General features: G+C 54.3%; 1 protein-coding gene across 2 annotated transcripts in view; it reads right to left on the bottom strand.

Moving 5' to 3' along the window:
• The window catches only part of Itpk1 (inositol-tetrakisphosphate 1-kinase), a 131,090-nt gene extending 105,166 nt beyond the window's left edge, over positions 1-25,924 (bottom strand). The window contains exon 1 of one of the 2 annotated variants that reach the window (XM_046440610.2): positions 25,695-25,924. In XM_046440610.2, coding sequence (XP_046296566.1) covers positions 25,695-25,789 — 95 coding nt within the window. In that variant the 5' untranslated portion in view covers positions 25,790-25,924. The remainder of the gene's footprint in view (positions 1-25,694) is intronic. The other variant, XM_046440611.2, reaches the window with a different exon arrangement.
• Between the last annotated feature and the right edge of the window lie 903 nt (positions 25,925-26,827).

Raw genomic sequence — 26,827 nt, 5'->3', positions numbered from 1 at the left:
CCCTTCTCAGGCCAAACGTGTCTCCAGTACCGGCCATCTCTGGCCCCATGGACTCCCTGCCAGTCCCTTGACCCAGTCCACCCACACCCCTCCTAGTCTAAATCTCACGTCCTCCCCCTTTTTCCCCCTCTCCCACATAGTCTCAGGCTACTATCTGTCCCCACATATGCCTGACTTTGCCCACCTATTAAGAGCCTGGGTCTGGGTCTGCCCAGAGCACAGAGCCCTCATCCTCGCCCCCCACATTTCCTCCCACAAGCATAGCCAGGGCCCCTCTGTGTGGAACAGCACAGTGTCATCCCACAGCACCCTCCCCAACCCCCTCAGCAACACTCCCACAGACCTTAAGCTGCTACTCTCCCAGCCCTTTGTGCGAAAGCATGGATCACCATCACCTAGGAGTGCCCTGGGTAGGGTTACCAGGATCTGTAGGGACTGAGAAAGACTGAAGTGCATGCTTGTGTGCATGCTGGGAAGAAGGCAGGGCCTCTGACAGCCATTCAAAGAAGCCTGGGACCAGGCAACAGGAACTAGAGTTGACTCCCCAAGCTCTGTAGAGTAAAGAACGTTCCAAGTTTAAAAACTGTGTGCCCCACACCTAGCTCTGGTGCTTGCCTGGCATGTACATGCTCATGAACAGTTGCTGGTAAATGAAGGTATAGACATAGGAAAACTTAGTTCACCTCCTGGGCCCAGCCCAGTCCAGCACTCTGAGGATACAACAAATGCCCTTTGGGAAAATCCTGCTGGCATCCAGATTATCCTAGCACATAGCTCTCATCTCTACCAAGCCAACTGCAGTCATTCCAATCAGTCCACATTTTACAACATCTAGTCCTTTAAAAAAAAATTTTTTTTTAAGAAGGACCCTAGCTTTGGGGCTGGGTTTGTGGCTCAGCAGTAGAGTATTCGCCTCTCACGCTCAAGGGCTGGGTTCGATCCTCAGCACCACATAAAAATAAATAAATAAAGGTATTGCGTCCAATGACAACTAAAAATAAATATTAAAAAAAAAAAAAGATCCCTAGCTTTGAAAACAGATGGAACACAAAAATAAGAAAACAACAACAAAAATAATCAAGAGAAAAGGTAGGCTGAACTCTTCAGGGGGTTGAGCTCCCCAGAGTCCCACCAGCCCCACCAGCTCAGAGCTCCTAGAACAGGATAAACTGGAACTTTGGCAAAAAGTGGGGCTTGGTTCCCTTCAGTCCACGTCAGGTCACACACACCTGAACCCTTCCTGCCCGCTGACTCCTCCTGCAGCCCGAGGAGGGAGGGCACAGGCTTCTCGCTGCTCAGGTGAGTAAACAGAAGTTCAGGGGACTCAGGAAGCCAGGAGCTGGCCAGAGCCAGGTCTGCCCCACCTGCACTCACAGCCAGGTGTAACACAGTGGGCGGTGGCACCCAGTGGGCTAGCACCTCCGGCCTCCAGGGCCACATTGTAAGGGGATGAACAGGGGACACTGGTGGAAAACCACGTCCCCTCTGGTAGTGGAGCCCAGTGCACTACCCCACCTCCTCTTGGGAAATAACATGTCAGGCAGGGCTTGTTCCCTCATCGGAAACTTCTGAAAAGCAAAGGTACCAGCAACCTTGAAATCCCCAGGAGCAGGCTCCTGAAATCCTGCCATAACCAGAAAGTTCAGAAAGAGAACTGTGAAGCCAAAGGGCAAGAGGGAGAAGGGAGGGACGTGGGGAACAGAGGAACAGTACCAGCTGCTCTCTCTTGAAAACCCTAACTCCACCGCCCACCTTGTCACCCTAGACACACTCAGTGTGCAAAATACTTCAGACTCGGGGATCCCACTGCCAACCCGTCTGTGATTGCAAAAGGTTGGTAGCGAACTACATGTCCCCAAGAGGTTCCACTAACAAACCACATGCCCGAAAGAACAGCATGAAGCAGTAGAAAGAACAAGGAAGCCCTCCCTGCGCCTGGGAGGAGAATCACATCCACAAAGCTGCATGTGAAAAATGCAAAACCCTGTGTGCTGGACACAGCCATCGGTGTGAAGAACAGCAGCCAGGACGAGAGGGTGTGCTTGTGTGTAAACAGAACAAACTAAAACAACTCCAAGAAAATGACCACAGCTCGGCCAGCGAGAGGGCAAAGGCAGGGTGGAGAAGACGACGTCCGTTTCACCACGTCCCTGAATTCTGGCAGAGTGCCTACAGCATATTCTCAAACTCTAGGAAAAGAGTTCTTAACGATTTTTAAAATAATAGGTGAAACCCTGGCTGCTGGCTGGGTCTGACATTAAGATGATGCCTGTGAAGGCACAGATCCGACCACCAAATGAAGGATGAAGCCAGGCGGCGGAGACTCGGATTCCAGAGGAAGGCAGGAGGCCTCCACAGACTGCTCGCAGAGGGGCTGGGCGGCACCCTCGGCGGGGCCTCTGCACTGCGGGTGGACACTCGGCAGACTCTGCGCCCACTGGAACACCTGGGTCCTGGGAAAACGCCAGAAGGGAACACGCTGCAGTGGCTGGTGGCAGCAAGAAAGAGGTTTGCTGGTTTTCCTTTCCACTGCCCTGTTTTCTGTATTTTCTATATGTTACTTCAACACCACAGAAAAAAGTGACAATAGAGTTAAAGCTTAATAATTAAAATATTTATTAAAACCCAATGCACCTGGTACCTCAGTTTTCTCGGGCCCAGCTGTGCCACCATCCCTAAGCCACCTACCCCCATGCTCTCCCCTGTGACATGGGGAGAGTCCTAGTACCCATCCCATGGGACTTTGGAAGACCGGGAGTTCAGGCCCAGCGCATCACCAGGCCCATATCAGCAACAGACTCTGCTACTTTTGCTCCTATCCACATGATTCTGAGGGCCTGCACCCTGACGCCAAGATGCCAGTCCTGGTCCTCCTGAGGACGGGTCCTGGGGGACTGTCAGCAACATAAGTGGCCCTGCCTCCTAGTGGCCTGAATCTAGACCAGAGACCAAACCAGGAGAAATGGCTGAAGGACCTAGGCAAGGACAGAGCCCTCTTGCTGGAGTTTCAAGATTTGGTCCAGCCTAGATCTAGTCCTCTCTGGATCTGCACCTGCAGGTTTCTGCTTAAACTAGTTTAAGATGAGTCTCTGTCACTGGAGGCTGAACAACAGGGGCTCTCAATGAAGTGACAGCAGCTTCCACTTCCTGAAGATGACAAAAATTATCCAGGATGACCTGTGTTGAGGCAGAGGGACAACAGTGGAGTCCAATAAAGAGAAACAGAAAAAAGAGAAGTAGAAAGAGTGATGTAAGATTCAGAAAGGCACCCTCGGTGCACACCACAAGGCCCTGAAAGCCCCAATGCAAGGCCACTGGCCGTGGCATCCGGAAGGCCAATGCAGGTCACTCTGGGATGACAGAGTCCGTCACACACAGCCTGCCTCACAGCCCAGGAGGACAGAAGGGTGCAGGGCCCATGAACATCAGCATCAGCAGTAGGAGAGGGAGGGTCCCCTCTTGCTAACAAGATGAATGGCCTGCTAACAGCTAAGAGAATTCCTGGCAATCAGAGACATCAGAGCAGCCACCAAAGAATAGTGAGGTTTGTCCAAAAAGGATCCCATAGGTTCAAGAACTGCTTTCTTGCCATATCCAAGGTTGGAGCCACTGTCTCCCTCCCAGGCACAGCTGAGGACTGCCCACTCCAGAGCCCAGCTGCCACTACAAAGGACAACCCAGCCAGGCCTCCCAGGAGCCATCTCACAGCAAGAGGGATCCGCTGGAAACACTGTGCCCCCCCACCCCTACCTGTGGGCAACAAAAGCAGCTGCATACACCACACCCCAAGTTAACAACCACCTAGGGAAGGCAAGGGTGTGATTAGGAAAACAGGAGGCCAGGAAACCTCACCAAACAATTTGTAGCACGGCTTGGTAACTGAGATTTCAGTCACCCAGAATAATAGGGCCCTTTAGCACTTCAAGGTACCAGGCATGTGGGGAACGGTCCTGAGTTACATCCCCCACCTTTCTCTGCCTACAAAGGCAGGGGTCTCTGCATGCCACCCAGAGCCCACAATGTCTCCCAAGGACCTGGGGTTACCGATAGGAAACAGGGCCTCCTCCCTTACCCCTGTGTGCAGAGGGAATGCCGCAGTCCCAGCACACCCCCACCCCCTCAAGTCAGCTTCTCTGGAGCAGCCTTCCTAGGTCTCCAGCCTCAGAGGCCCCACACCCAAGCTTCCCTGCCCAGCACTGAGCACAGAGCAGCGGACTCCCTGGCTCCACAGCACTGCCCACTCCTAGGTTCACTACTCAGAGGCAGACACCAGCAGTGGCCACCAGTACCAGTATTCCTCCTCCTAGATGCTCAGTGCCACCGCACTGCATCTGCTACACCCCACCGCAGAGCCAGGCATAGCCACAACACTTGCTCTGGTCAATGACATGTGATCAGAAGTGACACTTCCAGGAAGCAGCACTCAAGAGCCAGTGCAAGGCCCTCCAGCCAGTCCTCTCAGCCTCTCGGCAGTGTGGGGGCACAAGGGTGCCACCAGCCACCAAAGCCAGCCAGACCTACTGCTAGAAACAACCCTGGCTGAGCAGCATCAAAGCCAGGCTGGGGTCCAGAAAGAAACCAGTGACCAAGAGAACCTTCGGCCAGGTCTGGTTCTCAACAGGGGCAATTTGCTCCCCAGGGACATTTAGGAAGGCCTGAAGATATTCCCAATTGTTGTGCTGGAGTGAATGCTGTGGGCATCTAGTGTGTGGAATACACAGACAAAACCCTAAAACAGCATCATCTGGACTAAAATGACAATGGTGCTGAGGCCAAGAAGATACAACACAGGGCTGCTGTGGAGCAGCCGGCAGCCCTGGGGGTGGCAGACCCACAGGGGGCAGCCCTGGGGGAGGAGATCCACTGGATCAAGCCTTGCTGTTTCAGACCCGAGGGTGTATCTGCCTCTGCAACCTACCTGACCTTGCCTGACTATTAAACACCCCTCATCAAGCAGGGCTTGTGCCTGTCTGTATCTCCAATTTCCTAGCTCACTGTACGTGGGCATTTGAGAGAAGGCAGCACCAGGCCTTCCTCTCAAACCCTCCCAGAGGGACTCGCTTCTCCAAAAACACCAGGTCCATGCCTCTGTACAAACTGTCCTGTCCACTGGAGTACCTATCCCTACCTGGCAATCTCCAGGTCATCCAATGAGACCAGCTCCAACACCATCCTCACCAAGGGACCCTTTCCTGCCCTGTCCCCTGCCACAGCCATCCCACGCTGCAGACAGTGAGCCCCCAAGGCTCAGAGACTGTCTTTATTTCAGCTCCCTAAACTACACTCCCAGCCCCCCAGTGCTGAGCTCAGCCCAGAGCCTGGCTGCCTGCTCCCCCATGGCATCCTGCTTCCCTGGCCCATTATTTTGTAATTTGGATTTTCCTCCCACTGACAATGCCAGAAACTGAAATGACCCAACATAAAGACAACATATGAACAGAATTTTCAAAGCCAATACAAACATTTGAACTGTTTGGACAGCTCCAGAGTAGAACCAGATAAACTGGAAGCTGCCATATGTCTTTTATGGGGGGGCAGGGTCCTTCCCTCAATTGGTCAGACACCACCAACCTTAACGAGAGACCCTACCTAGGCTTGGTGCCCCACCAGAGGGAGGCAGGCTGGCCCTACAGTGCAGCCTGAGTCAGGACCAGATCTCAGACCTAGACAAGCTGGTGGGGCCCCTAGAAGCAGCTGCTGGAACCCAGCGTGGGGGAGGGCAGCCAGTGACTCCCCTCCTGGGTGGGCCTCCTGGAGAGGCACTTGGCAACCCCACACTTGGTTTTCAGGACAGAGTCTCAGGCTGACAGAGTGGGCTGCAGAGCGCCCCAGGACATACTATGCGGTACCTAAGTGCTGCTGGTTCAAGCCAAGAGCAGATATTAAGTCTGTCCCTTAACAGTGAAAACACATCCGCTTTCTAATACAAAAGTTCTCTACCTGAAATCATTTTGGGTTTTGCAGGTGCTGTAATTTTTTGTTCCCCTAATTAGGGATGGTTCCTGGAGGAAGAGGCCAGGGACGTTGGAAGTCAGGTTCAGGCCTCCCCCACCTGCTCCAGCAGCCTGCCAGGCGCAGACACAGCCCGCTCTGTTCTCAGCACTCTCTTAATCCCAAGAATGCCAAGTTGGTTTTAATCTCAGGCTGGTGAGGTAAGCTTCTGCAGGCGGGGAGAATGCCCCTGAGCTGGCATTTCCTCCCTGGGACTCCAGGGACTGAGAAACCTGCCCTCAAGGCTGCACCCCAGACACTGAGCTTCTGCACTGCTGGCTGCCGCGGCCAACACACCCTACAGTTGGAAGCACCCTGCAGCCCTGAGCTCCAAGGCCTGGAGAGGATTCTCCAACCACTAAGGTTTAGGAGTTCCCTACCTACCCTACTACTGAGCCGCCAACCACAGGCACAGAGAGGTTTCCCTGGCTAATTTTCATCAAACATTTGCTGGGTTCCTCTGTGGAATCCTGGGCTGGCCCAGGTGCACAGGGGCCCCTAGGCCACAAGTCCTGCATAAAGATGCTGGTGGCCACAGGGAAGGTGGGTGAGAGACGAGCTATGCACTGGTGTGTATGCCACAGGCCCTGAGTACAGCCAACATCGGGGCAGCAGGAGGCAGAGGCAAGGGTTCAGAAGGGTGCTGATGGAGAGAGCTGCAGGCAGGGGCAGGGGCAGGAGCTTCCAGGGTGTGACCGGGAGGCCTCCAAGTGCCACACAGTAGGGCAAAGGCCAGATATCAGGCACGAAGGTTTCCTGGGCCCCTCTCACCACATGCGCCAATTGCTATCAATCAAAGCAAAGGTGAGAGTCAGCCCTGCTGCCACCTCAGAAAGCTCACACCAAACGCCCTATCTAAACAATTCCCTCTCGGACATCCACAGATGGCAGGCAGGAAGGCCATCCCGAGGAATGCCGGGGCCACCTTATCCTCTGGTGGATGAGGCAGGGAGCCAAGCAGCCTGATCTGATACCATGTAGTCATACACACTCTGACCTTGACCCAGCACTGCCCCCTGGGCCCTGAAACAGGCAGTGGGTATCAATGCTGCAAGCACCTCCTGCTATGGCTGTCAGGGATAGCCACAAGCAGACAGACCTGAGTCCAGGACTGAAGAGGTCAGTGAGCGGCCTTCCTTCTGGAGGCTCTGGGAAGCACCTATCCGCTCCCATCCTTCTTCATTCTGGAGGCCCTCGGCTGTCCTTGGCTGCTGTCCTTGCTGACTGACCTCCGCCTGCCCTGCTGCATCTCCGGTTTCCTCCTTCCTCCTCAAGACCTGGGCAAGTGCACTGGGACGCCTGGGTAACCCAGGGCCATCTCCCCATCTCAAGACCCTCAGCAATCATCTCTGTGGCACACTGTGCCCTCTTACCCCAAGCACAGGTGCTGAGGGCTGTCTGCCTTTGGTAAGGACTGGCAAGGGCTTTGTTCCAAGTGCCACAATGCCAAGACTCCTGCAGCTCTACCACCCCACAAAACTGTCGCTCCCTAAAGTATCCACGTTTGAGAAAGGGACAGGTGAGGATATGCCCAGGAGTTCACCAGGACCTCCACGGGCCTCACAGAGTGCCTACAGGGTTCCAGAGGGTGCTGGTTCCAGACAGTGCTGCAGGGGTCCTCGATGGCAACAGCAGTGAGGAGGAACCAAGGATCAGGGAAGGGAACAGGGACTGGGTAATGAATGCCTATGGCCCAGGAGCACTGGCTGTAAATTGGGGAGAGGGTGAAAATCCTGATCCTTAGGTCATCTTAAGGTCTAGAAGAGATGCCCAGGACAGCCACACCCAATCCTAAGGCCACCTGGATCCATTGAAGGGCACCTCCCCTAGCCCTGCCAAGTGCTCTGAGCAAGAACAGGCTTCAAACATAGAGTCTGAGCCTGAGCCCTTGGGCCTGAGTCCCAGGCCCAGAAAGGCCAGCAGGGGCCGGTTGAAGTCCCCCACTCATAGACACCCCAACTTTAGCAACAGGCATCACTTACTTCATCTGATGACCCTGAGCCCTTCGAATTTCAGGGAGGATTCCTAGGGCCTGAGTGTGACCCACACAAACACAAGGCCAACACCAGTAACACTCCCTCATTCCCACCCACCCTGCTCTCCCCAAACCAGGCAGGAGAAGGGACCAAGGACATCTCCAAAGATCCCAGAAGGGCCCAGAGCACCAGGCCTGGCACAGGCACTCTGCTCACATTTACCATCCACAGCGACATTAGCGGAATAACTGTCACATTTTTTCTAGTGGAGAGATTCAGAGCAATAAAGAATCCTGCCCAAGACTCCCAGCAAGCAAGAAGAACCACAGTCCAAATTCAGGCCTGTCAGTCAGCAAAGGCCCCCTGGTCCCACAACTCTGTGCGACTGCCCTGGAGAAGCAGGAGCCCTGTGTGGCAGGGGTCTTTGGATCTCTGGGAAAGGACTATTCTGGACAAAGCTGCCTCTCCTCCGCCACCCACCATTGCCCCAAGTGCGAAATGAAATCCTTCCTCAGACCCTGGGCCCCAACAGGCCAAGGAGATGGGCACCACTGCCCTGGGTCCCCAAGAGCTGAGAGCATCCCCTAAAAGGCCTAAAGGTAAAGGGCTTCAGGGCACTTCCTACAGGGTGTGTCTGGCCTCAGCCATCCAGTACCACAAAGACTGGCTGTGCCTGTGTCACCTGAGGCCCAGAAGCAGGAGGTCTGAACCCCCATTCCTCCCCTTCTACAGGCTGCCAGCTCCTTCTGATGACAAAGTCAGACTCTCCAAGCAGAAGGGACTCTTCTGATGAAGCAGAAGGGGCTTGGAATCAGAATGAGCTAAACCTCAGGAAGAGGCTGCCAACTCTCAGGGGAAGGATGTCAGGGCAAGTGGTGAACGACCCATGGTGGGAGGAATCCAAGCAGACTTCAGATGCCCAGAGAGGGGAGATGAACCCATGCAGAAGGTGGCAGAGATAACATTGCTGGAGTCTTACTCCAAAAAGAAAAATCAGCCGGATCACAGTACTGCAGCCAATGAAAATGCATGGCCAGCTACACCTCTAGAAGAGGTGGACAAACCTGGGGCCAAAGAGGACTCCACTGCCAAGAGTCAAGGGTCCAGGGCCAGCTCCAAGCAGGTGGGCACATGCCCCAGTCTTTAGGCCTTGCCAGACTCTGCAGCTGGGAGTCATGGCAACAGGCCCCAAATAGCTGAAATAATCCTTTAGAGCCCCACATGGAGGGGTCACAGTAGTCAACAAGCCAATGCCAAGAGCCAGGCCCCTGGGCAGAAATGGAAAATACCAAAAAGAGGAATATCTAATTCCAATCAGAAGAGAAAAGGGAAAACCATATGTGAGCTGGCCAGAGGCACAGACCTTGCCCTGAAGGCCTCCAGGGGGGTCTCCCTGCTATGCCTGCACACCCGCCCTCCAGTCAGCAGCCTTCTAAGTTGAAAACTTGACTCAGCACACTCTCTGCCCAGTCACGCCCTCCTGAGGCGCTTCCCTTGCCACGGGTATTCAAGCCCTGCAAGAGGTGCTCACCTCCCCACCAGGCATTCCCACCCTACCTGCTCCTTCCACACCTGACCCAGCCATGACCCAGCCCTGACCCACAGAGGCTTCCTTCACATCTCCCAGCCACCTGCCCGCACCCTTGGCCCCTCTGTCTGGAATGCCCCCCTTGCCCACCACACTCAACACGGAGGCCTCTCCCAGGAACAGCCCCCCACAGCAGGGCAACGAAAGAGAAGGGCCAAGGAGGGCTGGCGGGGCACCAGCCTAGGACCTAGAAGCCAGCAATGGTACATTCCCCTGACCCGGGCTCCTCCCCAGCCCAGGTCTGTCCCACCCTTAACCCACTTCCCTAGACCAAGAACCAGTGAGTGTGCAGCACCGACCCCAGCTGTCAGGACAAGAACTTAAGAGAAGGGAATGAACACAGGTCACCACGGGTGAGGTCAAGGTTGGTCAAGGTTCTCCTAAACTAACTCTTCCGAATAACCCTCTGGCCACCTTTTGACCCAAGGCATGCGGGCATTTGTTTCATGCATGCTTCTCAAGCACCTACTCTGTGCCAGGCACAACTTCACTGCTGGGGACATGACCATGAAGACTGCAGAAAGGGTCCCTGTCCTCCAGTTCACAGCACAGAGGGAAGGTAAACAAGGACACAGCGTGGGACACAGGCTGGAAGGTCTGCAGGAGAGGCTGAGGCAGAGGGCAGGGCTGCACGAAGGTCTTGCAGGGAAAGCAGGTAAGGAGCTTCCAAGATAGAAAAGATCCCAGTGGCTGGGCTACATAGGGAGGGACAGGAGGGACATCGCAGGGCCTGAGGGGTGGGATTGCCTGGGCCCAGAAATTCACCTGTGCTTAAGCTCACCTGAACTGGGCTTACTGTCATTTACACCAAAAGATCCTGGCCACTCCAACATCCAAACTGAAATGACATATTCCAGCATCTTCTCCACCAATCTGAACCTCCTATCTTGAAAACAGAATCCACCACCCATCCTACCCATCCTGTAGCTCACGTCTGAGTCTGGCCTCATCCTCCACATCTCCTGTCCCTGTGCCCTGCACAGTCATCACAGAAAGGTTTCATGGGGGCATCCTGGCAGCCAAGGGTTGGTGGTCCCTTCCCAGGCTGAAGGAAAGGCAGGAAGAGAAAAATAGATGCCTCTCAGCTGAAGAAGGAGGGAGAATCCCCAACAGTGCGACACTGGCTGGCTGACTGCACATAATTGTGAAGGAAAAACGTTTTTTAAAATTAGCTTTCCAAATGCAGATATAATTCCAAGTGTCCCTTGCAGTGTGATTACAGCGGCAGTCCAACAAATGTTTTCCCATCAGCACAGACTGCTCAGGCCCCTGCAGGCAAAAAGTAACAGAGCCAACAAAGGCGCCAGGGCCAGACAGCTGGAGAGAAGCATTTCCAGCTGCCTGGGCAGCACCAGCTGGGGGCCCAGCCTCAATTCTGCACGTCTGGCTCAGGGCCCCTCCAGGAAGATGCCAGCGTGCCTTCCCTCTTCCTTCCTTTCTTTTTTAGTTTTAGGATCCCTGGCAATCAGACTCCAGAGCAACCAGTTAGTAACAAGGGTAGCCTCACTGTGGACCTCCTGGGACTCAGTTTCCCATCTGTGATCGGGCACCGCTGGAGGAATGAATGGTGGCTGACACAGTCCCATCCAAATCCCACCCCTCACCCATCAAGCACCCAAGGCAGCAATGACCTGCAAGTGGAAGTTGAAGCCCAGAGGCCACTGGGGCCATTCGGCTAGCTGAGGAAGAACAGAGTTCAACCCAGCTCTGCCCAAGCCCAAATACATACTCCTCACATGGGATCCTTGTTCCGCTCTGGGAACAGTGAAAAAAGTGCCACTCTGGGCTTCTCAGGCCTCCACCCCTGGGAAGAGCCAAAGAACCAGAGCATACCCTGGCCCCCGCTGCAGCTCACCCTCCTGACCTTAGCGCTTGGCCGTCTTGAAGACTCTAGATTGGGGCCTCCATCTTAAAACATCACAGGTGCTAGCTGGCCTTCATTCCTCCCCTCTTCCCTGGAGATAACTTCTGGCTCTGGCCCTCCCCCTCACAGGGTCCTCCATTTTCTACAAAGGAGAACCAAGACCCAGAACTGAGGGGCTTTTTGAGGTCATAGGAAAACCAGGCAGAGATTGAGAAATTGTCCAAGGCATCCACTGGCACATCCGATCCCACTAGCACCCGTGGAAGGTCTGCCACAGCCCCATCTAAGAGGAAAAATCAAGGTTCAGAGAGGTAAAGGAATAAGTTCATGATCCCCAACAAGGGACCAGAGGGCCAAGATTTTCCACCCAATAGACCAGTTCCACAGCAACCAGAATAATCCTCCTCTACTGTACTTTATTTTTGGATGTGATGATGCCCTTTTCTGATTTTTTTTTTAATATTTCCTTAGTTCTTAAAGATCACACAAAAGCGGGGCTGGGGTTGTGGCTCAGCAGTAGAGCACTCGTCTCGCACATGTGAGACCATGGGTTTGATCCTCAGTACCACATAAAAATACATAAACAAAATAAAGATATTGTGTCCATACATAGTTAAAAAAAAATTAAAAAAAAAAGATCACACAAAAGCATTTACATATGAAATCAGATATTTGGAATTCACCTCAAAGAACTACAAGTAAATAAAATAGCAGTCATAAGTTATAGTGACTATCACTTGGTATCAAGGAGGTGCTATGGTGCTATTATTCTTTCTTTTGTATATGTTAAAAATTTTTCCATAGAAAAAGAATAAAAATTAAACTTAAAATGAACTTTTCCTGGGGCTAGCAGCTCAACTTAGGGGCAGAGCAAGTGCTTACTGTGTGCAAGGGCCTGAATTCAATACTAGCACTAAAAAAAAAAAAACAAAAAAAACTAAAGACTATAAACAAAGAATGTTTACACTACACTGCTATGTGCCAAAAGCAGAAACCAAAATGCTACATGTACAATGATTTCAACTCTATGACAGTTAGATACAAAAAGGGAAGAGAATATACAAAAAGGAAATGTGTATGGGTGGGGGTGGAGGAACGATCTGTCCTTTCAAATTTTTCTTCCATGATGTTAAACTATCTTGCAGAAGACAGAACATTTCAGGGAAAACATGACACCCTTTCGTTTCCTACTGAGGCACGGCACAAGTCAGGGGCTGGCTGGGGGCCCTTCCCAGAAGCACCCTGGGCTCCAGGGTATTGCTGGAACTAGGGAGCAGCTGAGAAAATGGGACTAACTGGGTGGAGAGGACCTCACCAGCCCTCCACTGGCCACATCTTCTCACCCTGGCTGGCAGGAAGATAGGGAGGAGATACTGACCAAGATGGGTCCTCGCTGGTATAAGGGCCACACCCACAGCCCTCCCTTTTCCAGCTGGAAGATCAGTAATGATCACCAGCTCAAAAACATATCTTCAAGCTGGGTGCCATGGCACATGCTTGTAATCCCAGCAGCTCAGGAGGCTAAGACAGGAGGATCATGAGTTCAGACCCAGCCTCAGCAAAAGCAAGGCACTAAGCAACTTAGCAACACCCTGTCTCTAAACAAAGTACAGGATGTGGCTCAGTGGTGGAGTGCTCCTGAGTTCAATCCCCAGTACCAAAAACTATATATATAAATCTTCAGTGGGGGGCGGGGGGGAGGGGGGAATTATAAGGGTAAATTATAATCAGACCATCCATATGCATAAGAAACCATCTCTATCAAGCCATCCTCATCTCCTGTGATCCCTCAAACTGCCTCCCAATTGGGTACTGGTACCCGTTTTACAGACTAGGACAGGGGGCTCACGCATGCCCTGGGCTGATTGAGCACTCCTAACAGCCTTCTCTAGCACAGCACCTGTACTAAGGGTCACATGCACTAGGAGCAAGAGGCATGGGGACCTGTATATGCTGAAGCCCCTTCCAGGCTTAGGGGATGAGCCTCATACTACCTACCTCCTCTAAAGTGCCTGGATGATATGGACTGAATGTCTGCATAACCCCCAAAACTCAAAAATTTGAAGCCCTAATACCCAGAGTAATGGTATTTGGAGGTGGGGGTCTTTGGAAGATAATTAGGGTCAGATGCAATCAGGAGGAGGGTGCCCCCAGTCCCCCCATGGACTCATTAAGAAGCCAGGATATCGTCACCAGGAGCCAAGTCTACCAGGCCCTGATCTCTGACTTCAGCTCCCAGAACTACAGGAACTGAACGTCGACGGCGTTTGTTACAGCAGCCTAGGCTGAGACGAGGGAAAAGAGCAACCATGAGCTTGGGGCGGGCCTAGTCCCCAAGAGGAGACTGACAAGCGGTTTGTTAGAGCCTGAGGCTGTATGAGAACAGCAAAATAAAGCTATATTCACATTATTTCCTGGCCACTGAGAGCTCAAAGTCAGTGCCAATATGGAATCATCTATAAGCTTTGTTAAATGAAAAAGTTAGCACAGGAGAGCCATATTGTGTGTGTGTGTGTGTGTGTGTGTGTGTGTACGCACACGCACGCATGCACATGCTTGCCTGTACAAAGACAGCACAGGTCTAGAGCACACAAGAAGGTGGCAACACATTGCCTCTGGAGACTGGGCTGGCGAGAGGGACACTTGCTTTTCATTTCATGCCCCTGATGTGCTGTGCTCTGCAATCATGCTCAGTACTACTTTTTAATAGAAGCTGTCCAGTGCTATTCACAAATTGATCATTAGCCTGCCCCTGAGACTTCTGCAATTTTTTTATTTTTTTTAGTTGTAGATGGACATAATACCTATATTTTATTTATTGCATTTTTATGTGGTGCTGAGAATCAATCCCAGTGCCTCACACATGCTAGGCAAGCGCTCTACCGCTGAGCCCAGCCCCAACCCAGACTTCTGCAATTTTATGGGTCAGGTCTCCAAACTTGTCAAGTTTGTTTCCATTTCCAGTGCTGTTTTCATCAGCAGATAGATAGAAGACCCCTCACAGATTCACACAACAGACCCAGGCACTTCCCTGGGGTCTTTCCACTGTCCACTCAGCAGTCCTACCGGCTTAATGGAATTGACAGGCAGCAAATTCATTTCCCAGGGACCTGAGCTTGACCCTTGCATGCGGACATCAGTGCAGGCCCACAAGCTCTCCAATCCCAATCCCTGCCTCCCTGGACAGCTCCTAAAGACCCAAGAGGCTACTCTGGGGAGGACAAAGGTCAGAATAGCCCTGCTGTCCATGGTGGCCACAGCAAAGGGGAAGGCTTTGAGCAGTCCTTCCTTCCAAAGCTTTCCCACCAGCACTGCCTCTGCCTAGCTGCCCCTGACATGGTCATCCCTAAAGAGATCCAAGCCTCTAAGAATCTGGACCAACAAGCAGAGGCACCCCCCAGAGGCCAAGCAAGCCTCAGGCAAGAGGCCTTGAGCAGTTTCTCCTCACTCCTCCCACTGGCTCCAGAAAGGACCCTGAGGAACCCAAACTCCTAGCCAGGCTCAACTGCCATGAGCCTTCTCCCAGCCTCCGGTCAACTCTCTTTGCCTGGGGCCCTCATGACTGGCCCTGAGGATTGTAACAGCCTGTGTTAGTGGCCAGCAGCCATCCAATGACCACTTCCTCCCCCTTCCAGGTGGAAACACTCTCAGGGTGTCCTCCCCACACTTCCTACCAGGCCTGTTCAGCTGGGGGAGGGCCAGGGTCAGGCTTTGCACATGGCTACAATCAAGTCACGGACCTGTCAGAGGCCCTTCCTGGACCAGCGCCCCCTCCAGCTCCAAGAACCCCCCAATCGATCAGCCACAGATGCTCCTGGCTCACAGAGCCCTCAGCATCCTGGCAAAAAGAGACCTCAGCTCTCCCTGAGTGGGGACAGGGCCAAGCAGCAACAGGCTGATTGTGTTTACATAACAGGAGACTGTTTCACTCCAAAACACTTCAGTGTCAAAACACCAAGGTTCCCCACAGAGACAGAAGGCCAGAGAAGACATCACCCTTCACCCTGAGCCCCAGGGAGCCTATCCCCAGGCCCTGGAAAATGCCACCCTCCAAGGCAGGGGAGGGGCAGGACTTTCTCCAGGATGCCCACCCACTGGCTTCTGGGCCAAGACCCTCAGAATCTGCCTTTGTTGGCCTGGCCACAGCAATAAGCCAGAACCGGGTTTATTTGAGGAGAAAGGCAAAGGCAGGAGTCTCAACATTCGGCTCCAATTTGTGGGGGTACTCTCCCCTTTCCTCTTGGGAACAGTGTCCTGGCCCTGGACAATACGTGCACACCCTCAGGCCCCTACCCTGGTCTTCGCAATCCCTGTAAAAAGCTGGAAGCCATAGAAAGTAGTACCTGCCCTCCTCCTGGCCCCCACCAGCCACTGGAACCAGAACCAGGGAGTCCATCCACCTCCCCCTGGCTGCCACATTCACCCCACTCCCTCCAGGAACAGTTCCCAGCTTCCCTCTGGAGATTTCGCCTAGCTCTACACCCAGCCCACCCCGGTGCATAACACCCCCAGGCCCAGCACCAGCTTCAGAGACAGGCACTGGCTGAGGCTGACAAATCAGAATGAGTCCAGGTCCCTATGCACCTAGGGCCTAGGGTACTGGCTTGGAGCCAACTCGCCCAGCTCTGAATCTCAGCCAACCACTAGCTGTGGGAACCCCAGCAAGTCTGGTTAGGAAACTGGGGTACTAAACACACCCGACAGAACTGTGGCACAGATCATGAGAGAGAGTGCACAGCGCCTAGCCCAGGGTAAAGGTCATTGTGAGCACTCATGGTGCACCACAACATGGGCCTGAGAACGAAGCCACAGTGGGAGAGAACAGGAGAGCACAGACACAGGTCCAAGGACCAGCACTGAGCCCCTGAATTCACCTATGCTCAAAGCCAGAACCCTCCAAGAATTTAGCACTTACAGGAGTCAATCCTTCGCCCTTTATCACAAGATCCTGTGGCACTGGGTCTCTGTTGTAACCTATCACCCACGGCTTGCAGGAATCAGCCATACTTGCCTCTTAGCCGGTTGACCTTACCCTGATGACTCACCATGTCTGCTGATTAGTGGAGAGGGAGAGGACAGAGGACACAGCAGTGGGACCAGGTCTGCAGCCATCTACAAGGTCTCATTTTCTGGGCAATCCCAGCCTGCTGCTGATGCAAAGGCACACCAGAACTACCCACATCCCAGTGGCTGCCCTAGGGAAGGTGACAACCACCCACTCCCCCAACCCTTTCCAGGAGAGCATCCCAAAGGCAAAGAATTCCTAGCAAAGCTAAAGGAAAGACCCTGACAGGAGGGGGCTACCAACCAAGTCCACTGACGGAAACCACTTGCACCACTTAAAATCTCGCAGCCCAGGGACAACTCGGCAGTTTTGCTACAGGCACCTGGTGGGATCCTCAAGCTCAGGAAGCACTTTTCCCACCAGCAGGGGTACCCTGCCTGCTTATTTACAAGGCTAGAAGCTGGGCCAGGACCTGCCACCCCACCCCACAGCTTCAGCCCACTGCAAAGCAGCCAAGGGCGCTGGGCACCCAAATCTCCTTGAACACAGGGTAGAGGTAAGGACTAGGTGTAGGAAACAGAACTTCTTTCACACTGGACTCCACACCGCGGCCCAGGCCACTCTAGGGAGGCGACAACAGGCCTCTGACGGGAGAGCCAGCATCTCCTTTCTTTTTCAAGGTTCCCAGTACAAAAGTTAGGACTTTCATAAAATCTTAAAGTAAGTCAGCTTTAGGCTCAGCAAGACCAGCTTCTAATCTAAGCCACCCCTTCAGGCTCTACAGCTCGGGGCTCACAGCACAGTCCTCCAGAGTCACTGTCCCACTCATGTAAGGCAGTGAGGATGCAGGGCACAGAGGAAAGTCCACCTTGCAGAGAGAAGACAACAGACCACCACCATTTTATTCCTCATGAAGAAACCCTGAGCCCAAGGTCCTGATGGGATCAGCCTGGCGCACTGTGGCTTAACGACTATCCCAGAACTCTCACCAGCCGTCCCTGACCCAGGAGCTCCCCGCACCCAGCAGGCACTTGGTGTGTGAGCATGGGAAGGAAGGAGTGGGGTGCCTTTCAAAAGAAGATGCTAGGCCCACCCCAGATCCCTTCCGGGGGTGCGTAAGCACAGGCACCAGCAGTAGGAACAGTGACCCAGTGTGGGTACCCCAGTGTGGGGTCCAGATGTTTCCTCACCTCCGCAGCCCAGCCCTGGCTGCTGAGTGGAAATAGGGTGTGAAGCAGAAATGAAAGTGAAACTGCCACGAGAGATCTCCTCGCACCCGGGCACCCACCTACCTCGCTCGCCCCAGTCCTCCCGGAGACCAGTGAGCTGGTCAGTGGCACTGGAAGACAGCCAAAAAAAAGACTGCAGGGGAGCTACCTGCTGCCTGGGCTGGGCTCCCACCAGAGACGCCTGGGACCCCAGGCCCACCCTGGAAGAGAAGGCAGGCTGGGCTCCTGTCACTGACCAGGCACCACCGTGCTCACAGCCCCAGGGTGCAAGGCCACTTGGACTAGACTGCACGATGCAGGAGCAGAAGCCAGCGAGGTGGATCACATGCCCCGGCACCTGCAGCCAGGTAGCCAAGTCTCAAGCTGAGTTTATTGCCATCTCAGCCACAGTTGGGTGGTGGGCCCAAAAACTGCACACAGAAGATGCCCAAAACAGAACCTTTGGTTTTCTTCTGAAGTTGAGTGCCATGCCTTAGTGGCAGGCAAAAGACCGCATGGTTTCAGGAGTCAGCGAGCCCTGAGAATAAATCCCAGCTCCGACACTCACAGTGGTCATTTCGCTTCTCCCTGAGCCTCAGTTCTCATCTAGCAAATGGAGACACACTACCCATACCCATCTACGAGGGTATGTTTCCAATCTACAATCATGCCTGGCCCATGGTGGGTTCTCCCCCCTGAGATTTGGCACAAGCCATTGGACAAAGGAGCAGAGGGGAAGTAAAACAGCCCTCCTAGGCACAGCAAGCACCTAACAAGCTCCACGTCCTTCGTCCTTCGGTCCCAGCTTGGGCCCTCCCCAGGCCATAGGCAGATAGCAGCCGAGGAGCCCATGCATTCACAGCACAAACTGCAGAGGAAAACACCTCAGCTTGCACCAGTGCCCCTCCCCTCCTCAATCTAGACAGAGTGGTCCCAGGAGGGTCTCCCATGCAAAACTAGCTCCTTTCAAGCCTCCAGATCCACCGTTCAGTACTCTATAGCAAACCAGAAGCCGGAGGCAAAAAATCCTAACAGGTAGGGAGAAGGGATTTCCCAAAAGGCAGCTACCAGCAGGAAGAGCTGGGCAGCAGCTGTGCCCTGCCTTGCCTGGCCAGATGGAGCTCCCTCCAGGGTCTCCCAGCCCAAGTGCCGAGGAGAAGGTCAGGAATCCACACTGTGCAGCCAGGAGCGCTGGGGACAGAGACCTCCCTGGAAAGCTCTGCAACACCCTACTGGAGATCCCCATCCCCAGAAGCCTGCAGTGTTGGTTCAGCCTTGTTGAACTCAGTGCTTCCCATGTCTGACAGTTTTGGAGTGAGGTCGAGAGACACACTTAGGAAATATCAGTTTGAGTTTCCCAGAAGCATCTTCAGGGTGTTCCACAAAGAGACCACAGTCCCTTCCCCTGAGAGCTTCATGTCTGAGGAGGGCTGGGCACAAGGACATGCCACTCTCATCAGTGCTCCTTGTGCCTTCTGTTGGGCAAGCACTGTTAGGCAGTGACAAATGACTGCCAAGGAGAACAAGCATCAGTTGCTCACCTGCGGAGAGAATATAACAGACCACCACCATTTTATTCCTCATGAAGAAACCCTGAGCCCAGGTCCTGATGGGATCAGCCTGGCGCACGGTGGCTTAATGAACACTCACCAGCCATCAGTTGGGGGCATCTGCCCACCCCACCCCCCAGGGCACTGAGGCCTAACCCTGGCTCTGGGAAATGACAGCTTACCTGGGCCCACCCACCCCAAGGTCCAAAGCTGCTTATTCCCTGAACAAAAAGGCTAGACTCAAGGCAGACCAAGTGCGTTGTCTGATCCTCAGCCCAGAGCACAGCTGCAGCTCCTCCAGGCCTTCTCCACTGTCAGGGAACAGGCGCAGCATGGACACCCTCATGCTTCCTCTGACCACCTGTCTAAAGCCTGCAGTTATGACCAGAGCTACCTCTCCTTCCCTCGGTGGCTCCCCTGGGTGCATGTGGAACTCAGAACCCAGGACCAAGGCAGTCAGACAGTGAACACTGCCCACCCTTCAGCTTCTGTAGGGAGCTCTCAGGCCTCTCATTAAATGCCACCTCCTCAGAGAGGCCACAGAGTGCTAAGTGGTGGCAGCCACCCCACCACAGTTCTCTGGTTTGCAGGTTTCCTGGTTCTGCTTGCACCCGGAGTGTGTCCAGTGCATCTGAGGCTGCTTACCCTCCTCTCCCAGACTCCAGAGGCAGAGGCCAGCACACAGCACAGGGTGCTGAGGCAGATGCTGGGGAGCTGCTGAGCTAATCAAAGAACAAGGCCCACAAGCTCCCCAACCTGCTCCAGAGGCTTCCTCCTGGACCAGAGCATGCGGAGTCACAAGAGGCTTTGGCTGAGCCACAGGGTCATGGAAAAGGCTTCCAAAACCAGCAGGACAAACTTCTCAGCTCCTATGTGCCTGTGGTAGACACTGGGGTTCCAGCAATAAATAAAACCGCTCAAGTCTCTACCTTCACGGAATCTATTTTTTAAAAGTGAAACAGACAATAAGCAAGACAGTGAACACAGACAGAGAAGGAGCAAGCCCAGCCACTGGGGTTCCCTAAGCATTACTGAAGCTTCAACTTGAGCAAAAGGAGGAAAAATAAGACCTCTCCAGAAGCTGGGAGGGCCTCTGACCTGACTGTGCACACTGATTCACTCTCCAGGGGCAGCTGGTGGTTAGCAGAGCCCATTAGGTAGGCTCTGCTGGCAGGCATGCCCTGGGACACCCTGAAGTTTAACAGAGAAGGGCACCCAGTGTTCATGGGCCTGGGGGAGCCTGGATCGAGAGCTCCCTCCTGGAAGTGTTTCTCCAATCTCCAGCCAGTTACAGATCCACCCTGCTAACCCCTAAAAGTGGGGGGTAAGGGGGTGTCCTAAGAACTAGCATTGTGTTGGCTTATAAAAAAGCCCATGAAACCCTGCTGGGGAATCACAGCCACAAGGCTGTTTTCTGAGGAGACCTGTAGCAAGACGACAAGGCCCAGAGGGATTTGAACAGCCCAATGGGAATGGGCCAACCTGCTCCAGCATGCACCCTGGATCCCACCTCCAGAGGAGGCTTCAGTGAGCAGGGGGCAGGAACCCTGGTACTAGAGCAGGGCATCCTCTGCCATAGCCCCTCTGTGTGACTCTGGACATGCCGGGCCTGGGTTTCCCTCCCAGGACTGCAACACCTTCCAAAGCAAGGCCACACCAATTTAGGCCAGCTCTCCAAGGCCCAATTCATGCAGGAAGGGGTTAGGGGTTCAGTCAGTGGCTCTGCCAAGGAAGGAAGAAGGTGCCATAGCATACCTCGGAAGTAAACTTACCAGCCAAATGCAAAATATAAATGGGGACAGAAACACTGCTTACATCCAGCTGCTCAGGAACTGTACTTACAAGGCACTTCACTTGGATTTTATTAGATAATCCAAACCTGCTAGCCCACTGGGAGAAATAACTAGTGGAGACAGAGTGGTTCAATGCTTAGGATCAGAGGCACCCAGCCTGCCATGCCAATAAGCCTAGCTCTGCCTGGTGATGCCTAGTCAGCCCCAACAATGTGAATTCCTGCATCTCACTACCAGAAGAGAAACGCAAGCACAAGCCTGTTCTAAATCACTAACAGAGAGGGCATTTCCAGGAAGTCCAGCACAAACTCTCCAATCTCCACACTTAAAAAGATGAGAGTATCACCTTGCAGTCAAATAATTTTCTCAGTTTCCCCACCCAGAAAATAGGTGAGAACAGCAGTCTATGGGGGCAGGAGTGGGCACTGTGGGATTCAGATAGGTCATGCATTAAAGGAAAATAGAACCATCAGCCAAGCCACAAACTCCACACCCCATGATTAGCTAACATCACAGACCTCAGGGCCACTTGCAAACTACCAAATCCAAGAACACCACCAAATGGGTGTCACATGCGTGGTCAGCTGTAGAGCTTGGCCTGAAACCTTCACAGCCTCATCAAAGACATTCTGCATCCAGATGGGTATTTGCTCTGACAAGAAGTCCGGTCTACTCCCTAGGAGGCTGTCAGGAAAGGCTTATTTGCAAGGTTCAGTTATGGATATTCCCCATGTGCCACACAAAGGAAACCTAAGTCAGAACCTCCTCCCACCTCCAAGCCTCCAAGATGGTGGCAAATCCTGCCATTAAAATCAACGAATAAATACCAACCCAGATTGGCATCATGGAATTCTGGAAAACAGCCTCCTTTCTCCTTCTGCAGAATCTCCTGGAAGACTTCCAGCCCAAAGTGCTAAGCCATCCTGGAACACAGTGGCCTCAGGATGGCTCTAATTTAAAGGAAAAAATGGGGATGGTGGGTAGCTCAGTGGAAGAGTGCTTGTCTAGCATGTGAAAGGCCCAGGGTTCAATTCCTTGCACTACCAAAAAGAAGAAGAAATGTAGGGCCCAAGGGAAAGGGATAGGCTCAACAGCACCTACTCTCCCTGGTATGCTCTAGGCACTGTACCCCAACCCCCTGCCTAACACCAAGCATGGATTCTAGAAGGCTTTCAGTAAACAAGCGCATCAGTGAACTCCATGGTGCCTTCTGGGAACCTTACAAATGGGTCCCCAGTGGGAAAAGACAGAGACAAACAACGTGCATGGTTTGAGATGGCTCCCTGAGCATGAGTCCCAAAAGCAGAGTGGGCCCAGCTGGATTCTGAGTGCTCTGAAGACAAGAACTTCACAGGCATTCTCCTGCTGAGCCTCTACAATGGCTGGGCCTCAGCTGGCAAGGAGACACCTAATAAACAAGGAGGCTGCACTCTAGGTGGCAAGGCTCCAGCCTGAGCTCAGGGAAGCCCTCCGACAGGCTGTGCCAGTCCCTTCTGCATGCGGAGTCTCATTTTCCCCATCTCTCCACCCCTGGCTGCTAGAAGGATGAGATGCAAGGAGGTACTTAGAAGCAACTCATTAAAAATCAGCTGTCGTTATAGTAAAGACAGACAACGTTCACCCACACGGTATATCAGAGGGCTTCATGATGCCATGTGCCTCTGTCACAACCTCCTGTAGCTCCACCGGCAGAAAAGGAGAGGCACAGAGAACATGAACGAAAGGAACCCAAGCCAGCCAGCATTCCCCAAAGGAGCACCACAGGGACAAAACAAACACAGAAGCTCCCTGAAATTTCTTGATCTGTCCGACCCACAACTTTAGCCGTCCGCTGCTTCTTGGGGGCCTCTTCTAGGCACCTTGAAAAAGCCACAAAGAGAGGATATGAGGTGGCCCCAGCCTAGGAACTGGGAGGCAGGTGGGAGGGGAAAATGAACTCAACCAGAGCCATGTCCTTGTGTCCCCACAGAGAGGGGAAGACACAGAGGAGGAACAGGAACAAACAGTACCACTGAAAACAAGCTGATTCCAAGGCTCATCTGCTGGCTGGCCAGAGGCCCCATCCTATCAGGCCTCACAGCTGAAAGGGCTGGCCCTTGTACCTGCCTCATGTAGGTGGGGCACTTCCCAGGACTTGGCTCAACCACCTATTGATGCCACCCACAGGCACTGACCTCTGGGAGAACAGGGCACTACACTTGTGGAGGGCACAACTCAGTCTTGCAAGGAAAGTGTCCCTAGCTAGGGACAAAACAGAAGCAGCTGGACCCCTGAGAAGAGAACAAGGGCACCTTCTGTTGGAAGTGCCCAGAAAGAAAGGCTTTGCTCTCTGAGCACATCTCAAGGTCACTAGGTTGGACTCAATGAAGAAGGCACAGGAAAAGAGCAGAAGTATGGAGGCTGCTCCGTCTGGCACCCATTTCCACATCTGTAAAACAAGGCTGGACCAGACAACCTCTCCCCGTCTTGATAAGGTTTTTATAAGGCCTGACACTGAACTAAACAACTCATCCCAGGCCAGGCCAGCAATTCCCTCTGGTGAGGGCACTGCCCCCAAACATTCAGAGCAACATCAAGTCATCTCCAACATCCCTGGACTTTTCAATACAGAATTCATCATCCATCAATATTGATCATCCATCAATACAGAAGGACTGCACCCTCAGAGGCTGAGTGATGAAGACAACCGTCCACACTGTCTCATGGACATTCACACCAAACAAAACAGCATAGGCCCCGGTCACCATCCCAAGAGTTGGAAGATTTTGCAGCCAGCATAGAAATGTGGCCACCAGAGGGCACTGCCCTGGAAGTGGAAGAAGAAACAAAAACTCTTTTTGGTGTTTTCTTTTCCTTCTTAAGCTTACCCAACAAAACATCTAAAGCTTCGGTAATGAAAACAGAGTGGGCTTCCTGGGTTTCTAGAATGGCCTAGAGGCCTTTGCCTTCTTTTTGAAGCCAATATTTGGACAAAGGAAGGCAACCAGACCTTGAACTCAACAGCCCTTCTACAAAAATTAACACTCTACTCCCAATTTTCCCCAGAACAGTTGCCCCTCTGGGTGCCCTGAGCCCCTACCCCTTCAAAGGCAGGGAGGTCCAAAAGAAGGGCAAGCCAGCAAGTCTGGCATGAGGTCCCGGCCCTGAGTCAGCCAGGACTCTTTTACTAGAGTCTGCTAATTACTGAGTAAAACCTACCAACCCAAGGACAAATCTCAAGCTTTGGTTACAGAAAGAGTGACACAACACCTATCAGTAAAAAAGGTGCAAAGTGTTAACTGGGATCTCCCAAGTCTTACATGATGACGGCAGGGGGAGCTCCGGTGCCCCACATCACAACAGGACTTCCAGAAAGCCACAGGGTCTTCTCCAAATTTCTTCAGTGTCTAGGGCACCCTTTTCATAAGAGTGTGTATCTGGGGCGCAATACTCCAATGTCCTTTTTCAATGTTCCAGAAGCCCTATACCCCATCGTCAAAGCTCTGGCTCCGGTTCCTCCTGATTTCCTTATAAACTCCTAGGGCCACTCTGCATGCCTTGCCCGCCATGAAAATCCCAACGAAGCCTGCTTGGGAGAGGCAGCCAACCAGGAGAAAGCGCCTGTGCTACTTGCACTGGATGGAGGTGCAGAAGGCCCTGGGGACAGCAGTGAGGAGCACCCAGGTGCTGCCAGCATGTGCCAATTCAGACGGCGCCTTGCCCTGCACACCAAGGATAAAAAGACCCAACTATTCCATTCTCCAAGATGTCTGGGTACTCAACAGAGTCAAAAATGCACCTGGGGCCCATTTTCAAAAATCAAATCTACCAAATGGAGACACTGCGTAACAAAGGTTTCCACCTGGAGTTTGCAAAAGGCTTGGAAAATCAGAGCCCCTCAGGCTTTCATTGAAAAGGGAATTTAACAGTATTTCAGGGGCAAAGCCACAGTTGTGGAGCAAGACAAGGCACACCTGACCCAAGACTCCATACTTCTGTAATTTACCAAAAATGTAATCTACCGAACGCCCAGTCTCCACCACTGAGCATGGTGGGAGGGGGGCACCCAGCAGATGGCAGAAGGCCGTACATTTACACAGCCCCTTCTTTACACAAGCCACTCCTAAGCCAAGGGACCCAGGAAGGTACCCCACCCCTCTCGCTAGCTGGTCGGTACCCCTTCTCAGACACGTGGCCTAGAATCACCACCCTGGCCAATTTGCAAGGCTGTTGTGAGGCTCTAATGAGACAGCAAATCACCACAGACAAGCCAAGTATTGCTGCTCGCTTCAATGGGGCTCAACCGAGTGATATGCAATGACAGCTCCAGGAGCCGAGCACACGCGTGGCACGTAGTAGGTGGCCCATAAACGTTGGTGCCCTTCTCCACTACGGGGAAGGTGACCAAGGAAGACAAACACGTCTGTGCAAAAGTACCCTCAAACCCCCAGCTGACAGCGCGGACCCCCGGATTGCCCAGGACCTCCGCCAGCCTCCAGAAGCGCTCCCCGCGCGGCTGGGGGCTTCGGGGCCGGGCACAGTGCACCTGAGAGCCCCGGTCCGAACCATCGCCCATACTGGCCACCGCTCCCCTCCGACCTGCCGGCGGCCCCACGGCCACCTGGCTCCGCGCACGCAGCCTCCGCGCTCACCGCTCCTTCCCTTTTTGCCCTCGCCTCCCCAGCGACCGCTGAGGCTGAGCCGGGGGTCCCCGGGCTTCGGAGCCGCGTCCCTCTTTACCTGCACAGCTCGGCGAAGGCCTGGAAATTGAGCTTCTTGATTTTCTTCTCGCTCAGCCAGTAGCCAACTCTCTTCCCTTTGAGAAAGGTCTGCATCTTCCTCCTCGGGCGCGGAGCCTGGGTCCGGAGGAAATCGCCCACAGGCCGAGTCCGGGGCCAGCGCGCGCCGCGAGCGTGCGGGCACCTCCTCCCGGCGGCGGGGACGCGGAACGGGCTCCGGCGCGCAGTCCTGCGGGAGGGGCGCGGGCGGGGAGGGGCGGCCCGCGGAGGAGGGCTCAGCGCGGCGCGCCACTGGCTGGCCCGGCGGGGTGGCCCGCCCGCCCGCGACGCGCCCGCCCGCCCCCGCCGCCCGCGGGGCTCGCCGCCCGCCGCCTGCCCGCGGGCTGCGCCGGGCCGGGCCGCCGAGGGGGGAGGCCGGGCCTCGGCGACGCCGCCCCCGCCCGGCCCGCGCGCCTCCCTCCCGCCGCGCGGGCCCGAGCAACACGCCCTCCCGCGGCGGCGGCGGCGGCGGGGGCTGCGCGCCGCCAGAGCCGGGCCTCCCTGCCGCTCGAGCTGGACCCGGCGGGGCGCACGCGGCCGCCCCCGCCCGCCAGCGGTCCTCACCCGCGGCCGCCGCGTCCTTGCGCTTAGCCCGCGGAGAAGCCGGCGGCGACGCCCGCGCTGCCCGGCCGGCTGTCGCGGGAGGCCGCCGGGCAGCGCGCGGAGGAAGCGCGGGCGGCCGCCAGGGGGCAGCGCCGCCGCCTCTTAAAGGCGCAGCGCCGGCCCTGGTAGCTGTTGGGCGCCTGTTTGTGTCTCGGTGGAGGCGAGGACGGCTTTTAGGTTGGCCCTGGCCGAGTGCTCTGACACGTTAAGTGGGCGAGGGGAGGGAATCGTGGCGTGGGCACTTTGTGCCTGTCCTTTCGGGGTGGCCAAGCCGCTGAGCTTCGTTCCTCGCCCGCATCCCGTGAGCGGTGGTCAGCCCCCCAAGGCGATTCGGTGCAACTGCAGCGGGGAACAGGAACGTGGAATGAGATCGCCTCCCATCCCAGAGGAGGCTAACCGGGCCGGCTTAGCACGTAGACCACCACCCCACAACCCGGGTCCCTCTGGACGGACGGAGGGAAGCGCCAAGGATGAGCCGGAACATCCCCCCTA

The sequence above is a fragment of the Marmota monax genome, unplaced genomic scaffold, assembly GCF_021218885.2.
Source record: "Marmota monax isolate L192 unplaced genomic scaffold, Marmota_monax_Labrador192_F-V1.1 WCK01_AAM20220418_F8-fsc00017, whole genome shotgun sequence".
In the NCBI taxonomy this organism is placed as follows: domain Eukaryota; kingdom Metazoa; phylum Chordata; class Mammalia; order Rodentia; family Sciuridae; genus Marmota; species Marmota monax.
This window is presented reverse-complemented; position numbering and strand designations above follow the sequence as displayed.